This window comes from Xyrauchen texanus, chromosome 13 (assembly GCF_025860055.1).
Source record: "Xyrauchen texanus isolate HMW12.3.18 chromosome 13, RBS_HiC_50CHRs, whole genome shotgun sequence".
Taxonomy (NCBI): domain Eukaryota; kingdom Metazoa; phylum Chordata; class Actinopteri; order Cypriniformes; family Catostomidae; genus Xyrauchen; species Xyrauchen texanus.
This window is the reverse complement of record NC_068288.1, coordinates 21,075,877-21,080,924: the sequence shown is the minus strand read 5'-3', so window position 1 is coordinate 21,080,924 and position 5,048 is coordinate 21,075,877. Positions and strand designations below refer to the sequence as shown.

At 38.4% G+C, this 5,048-nt stretch overlaps 1 protein-coding gene across 1 annotated transcript; it reads left to right on the top strand.

Annotated features, from left to right (window-relative positions):
• The first annotated feature begins 326 nt into the window (after nucleotides 1–326).
• LOC127653856 (transcription factor Sox-14) lies at nucleotides 327–2,179 on the top strand. Its single transcript, XM_052140650.1, has one exon. The coding sequence runs from the start codon at nucleotides 691–693 to the stop codon at nucleotides 1,405–1,407; it is 717 nt and encodes a 238-aa protein (XP_051996610.1). The 5' UTR covers nucleotides 327–690; the 3' UTR covers nucleotides 1,408–2,179.
• The last annotated feature ends 2,869 nt before the right edge of the window (nucleotides 2,180–5,048 follow it).

Below are 5,048 nucleotides of genomic sequence, written 5' to 3'. Positions count from 1 at the left end.
AAACACTGCAATGTTTAAAATACAATTTAGTCTATTCTTCAGGCATCATTCGTCTCTGAAGGATTGACGCTGGTAGATGTCAGGTTTTATTACAAAAAAAGGTTGAAGGTCTGCGTTTGTAGACCATCGACTAAATGGATTTGGGGAGGGAAGAGAGTCACCTCCTTTTCCTCCCCGATCTTTGTTTGTGTTGTAACATACATATTTTGGTAGGTATTATGTGGGTTTCTCTGTGCTGATTGGGCGCTCAGGTTGGCGCGTGAACGCCCTGTGATTATGTCAGATCGCGTGCAGAGCGAAGCAGCCCAGCCTTTGAACCTCACCGCTTTTGGCTCTCATTCACGCGCTTCTCCTCATTTCCCAGCCAGGTGCTTCGCGAGGCGAGAATCCTGCGAGAAAAAAGCGCGCAAACAGACTTCACCTCCCGCGCTGGATTTTGTGGCGCGCGTTGCTGTTCTTCTCTCAGCCCAACAGTAGATTTTGAAGACGAAAAAATCTTTTAACTTCACGACAAACACGGAAGAATTACTGGAGTTGTTCATCCCCTCCCCCGTTTGTGTACGGATCTCCAGAAGTGGCATGATCCGTGTCTGTGTGCAAGACAGGTGAATACTATTTTTTCTTGGTTGGCTGAAGAACTTTTTGTCGTTAGGCTATTTTAACAAAGAACTTTAAACGGACGCTGTGAAAATGTCCAAGCCTGTAGATCACATCAAGAGACCCATGAACGCCTTCATGGTGTGGTCAAGAGGTCAGAGGAGGAAAATGGCTCAAGAGAATCCCAAAATGCACAATTCAGAGATAAGTAAAAGACTTGGCGCCGAGTGGAAACTGCTCTCTGAATCCGAGAAGCGACCGTACATCGACGAGGCCAAAAGGCTGAGGGCTCAACACATGAAAGAACATCCAGACTACAAATACAGACCCAGACGCAAACCCAAGAACCTCCTCAAGAAGGACAGGTACGTGTTCCCTCTGCCCTACCTGGGCGACGCGGATCACCTGAAGGGACTTCCGGTCTCTGCCACGGACTCTCTCTTAGGTTGCTCGGAAAAAGCCCGTGCGTTCCTGCCACCGACATCTGCCCCTTACTCCTTCCTCGACCCGAGCCAGTTCAGCTCCAGCGCCATTCAGAAGATGACAGAGATGCCGCACACGTTGGCCACCGGCACTTTACCTTACGCATCATCTCTGGGATACCAGAACGGCGCGTTCGGGAGTCTGGGTTGCCACAGCCAGCACACCCACACTCACCCATCGCCCACAAACCCTGGGTACGTGGTGCCCTGTAACTGCACCGCATGGTCACCATCGAGTTTACAGCCGCCTGTTGCCTACATACTGTTCCCAGGTATGACCAAGAGTGGGATTGACCCGTACTCATCAGCACACGCCGCTGCAATGTGACTCTGCCAATAAAAACAGTCTCCTCTTTGAAAACTTGAATACAGCAATGCATGTACATAAGAAGAGAGGAATGGTCGAGACATATATACTGAGCCGTGTGGACATGAACTTCTCATCATACGAGAGGTTCCTTGGATCCCAGCACGGATCTTGGAATAGATGTAAGGCAGGTGCCCTGAACTGTAAGAAATGTAAATGTTCAAACGTTTATTATTATGGCTACCGAATTTGGATGCCTTTAATTTAATTTATTATGTACAATTTGATGCTATAATAATGATACATTTTGTTTGTTTTTATAATAATATTATTATTATTATTATTTGAATGACTTTGATTTGCACAATTAACGGTTGGGATTCATGTTTATTGTACAGCCTGTTGTATTTACCATTCTTTTTGGCACTCTGAAATTTAAATGAAATGACTATAGGGATTTCAAAGTGAGAAATTCAGCGTTTAATATATTATACGGGTTATATTGTTAATATGATCAAACTGGCACCTAAAATTAGTCTATTTAAAGTATGAAAAAAAAAATCCTTATCTTTCAATATCTTTAATTTTGGCATTTTTTTTCTTTCTTCCTGTGGTTCATTGCTAGTCACTCATTCATTTGATTTCAGAAATAACTTAAAGTTTGAAGCGAGCAGTTCATGTTGTATTTTTTATCTGCGATGGTAACTTAAATCCTGTCATGTTAATGGAAAGGAAAATGTATCTAAAAGTGTGATACCTCGATTCTTTGTTCATTTGTCGAACAAAGACATTTTGAATAAAGATAATCTGTCTTTAAAAAAAAAGCATAACCCTTGTTATATTGCATATTTAAACTATTAAAGAATCTTCATTTTGGCAAAAAGTAGCCTAACAGAAAAAGAGTACGGTGAACGTGTTATGGACGTTCAGTCTTCCAGTTTTATATTCAGTTAATTGCTTTATTTTTGCAGTAAAATTAAAATACATTTGGTCTAACAGACGCGAGAACACCGGCCTGCTATATCTGCTAAAACATCTGATTAGATATCTAAAATAATTATCATCTCAATAAGCAATGCTTAAATGGTTCAGTGTTTTGGTATAGGTTGTCTAATAACCATCTGGCCTCTCGGCATAGATTGAAGAAGAACTCTGTCAACGCGTGGCGTTCCCGAATGCTCTGCTGGGACCGCGGGTCCAAATTAAATGGCAAAACAATTACTGTACCGGGACGCTTATGGAAACTGAGGGGGAACATGAATTGTGATTTACCCTGAGATCAACAATAGGATGGAAATTGGACAGAAGGAGGAAGGGGTGGTGTGAGTATATGAGGCATGTCATTTAGTATTAAACAAATTCCAATAAGAGCAATTGAACAAAGCGTCAGGTTAAAAATCTTAGACACTGATTTACGCAGAACAGCGCCCGTAAACGCGCGGCTGACACATTGAAGAAGACTGCAGATTCAGAAACTGCCAGTTTGCGTTACCGTTACCACTGAGCTACCGTTTCTTTCTTTCTTTCTTTCTTTCTTTCTTTCTTTCTTTCTTTCTTTCTTTCTTTCTTTCTTTCTTTCTTTCTTTCTTTCTTTCTTAGTTTAAATATATATTTTTTACCTTACATTTTTCTTTAAATATGCATAAATTGCCTTGTTAACATTGTAAAACTTCCTCTGGTGCATTATGTGTGTGTGTGTGTCATGTCTCTGAAATAAGGCGATCACACTCTTTGATGTGTGGATGTGTTGGAGACGTTTCGCCCTAAAGGGACTCTCTGCGTGTTCCACCTGTTTTACAGATCAAATCGAGTATTGCTCTGAGATTATTACAAAACCTTACGGACAGAAATACGCTGATATGTTTAATAATTTTTGTTTTATAAAATAATGACAATTATTAATTAATAAGTCTTCATATGACGTTGTTTGTGGATTTTACACGCCTGTAATATATATATATATATATATATATATATATATATATATATATATATATATATATATATATATATATATATATATAGGACCTATATATATTTATATATATGAACATTGAACTTGCATAGATTCAAAGATAATAATTATTTCATGGCCACTAAAGAACTCTTCGGTTGGCTAGCCCTTATGCTTAATGTTAAATAAAAATCAGTTAGTTTTTATTGACCACATTTTCACTCTTATTCTTGTTATGTTTGTTTCAATTGTTCTGTTCTATTATATATCCACCAGCATATTTTTACATCAAATGAGAGGAGTAAAACATGCAAAACCCTGTTAAGAATTATCGCTGGTCTATATTGCTTTCACAATTTGACAAGATTCACAAAATAATTTAATTCAACACAGTGGATACAAGTTTTTATGTATTTAAAAAACGTGTCGTTTAAATGGAGAATGGGATTCACTCAAACGAAACAAGCTTGCGGAACAATTGGGTTTGGGCTGCAAACAGAGGATTGGAATTGGCCTGCACTTTTGTCTATTGTCGCAGGAATGGGGAATGGGATTTGCACACCGAGGTGTAATGGCATTACTGTATTAATTAAAAATTTCATTTCACATCCAGATTGTTTACTTATCTGCCAGGAACATATGCTGGAAGAAGTTAAGATTCACGATTCTGCACTATTGCCCACGGTGCAATTCAATATATGCGAGGGATGGGGCTCAGATTTTTATGACAGACTGTGCTCTTATCTGCCGCTGTAAATTAGGGTGATACTCCATTGAACCGAATTGCAAGTTTTACATCAGCCCCCTAAAGCATGGAGATTCAACTTTGGAATTGGACGATGATAATTAGGCAACTTTTAGGATCACTTTTAATAGAAAGGCGGAAAATATGTATTCTCTGCAATATTATTATTAATCTTAAATGGGACCATTCCCATCTTAAATTGTTACCAAATGTATTAGGCGATGATAGACTTTAGAATCATTTCAATAATTTCACATATTGATCCAAGCAACATAAAATTAATAATAAAATATCAAACTGAACAAGATAATCAACCACTTTTGTCCTGACTATAAATGACAATTCCAGACATTCTGCCATATTGAGCCTTTTTCTAAAGCAGTCTGCGGAAATATAACGTCGCAAGCAAAAGACAATTGCAAAAAATGAAAAAATACAGGGTTAAAAATTCTGATTTGAAATGATATAGCCTTAAATCTGTAGCTCCTCTCCGAGACGATTTTATTTGAGCTCAACGGAGAGCCCGAATTCAATCTGCCTTATCTCTCCAAGACTCCTTTCAGCAGGAGATCAGAGAAAAGAGAGGATAATTGTTCTTTATTTTATTTAATTTAATGCGACAGGCTGTGCTTTCAGATCATTTATATGCTTCATTTAGTGATAAATTTCAATGAGGAGGGGACACAAGGCGCTTTCTTTCTGAAACACTTTAGTGGAAAATAGAAAAAAGATGAAACAAAAGTAAGGGGACATGACACTTTTAATTGAATGCCATGGGTCATTTGCATTATTGTCTCCTAATGTCACCCTGAAATCTCGAGCGCGGAATTCAGTTTGATGTGTATCTTGCGCTAAATCTTACCATGCTAATTTTGTAAGCCTGTTTCATTTAAACTAAAACCAGCACAGTGTTTTGACGAAGACAATAAGTCTGATTTTAATGTAGAAGCAGACCTAAGGATG

What these genes read in the sequence shown, in the direction of transcription:
- LOC127653856 (XM_052140650.1), top strand. Translation starts at nt 691, where the DNA reads ATGTCCAAGCCTGTAGATCACATCAAGAGACCCATGAACGCCTTCATG.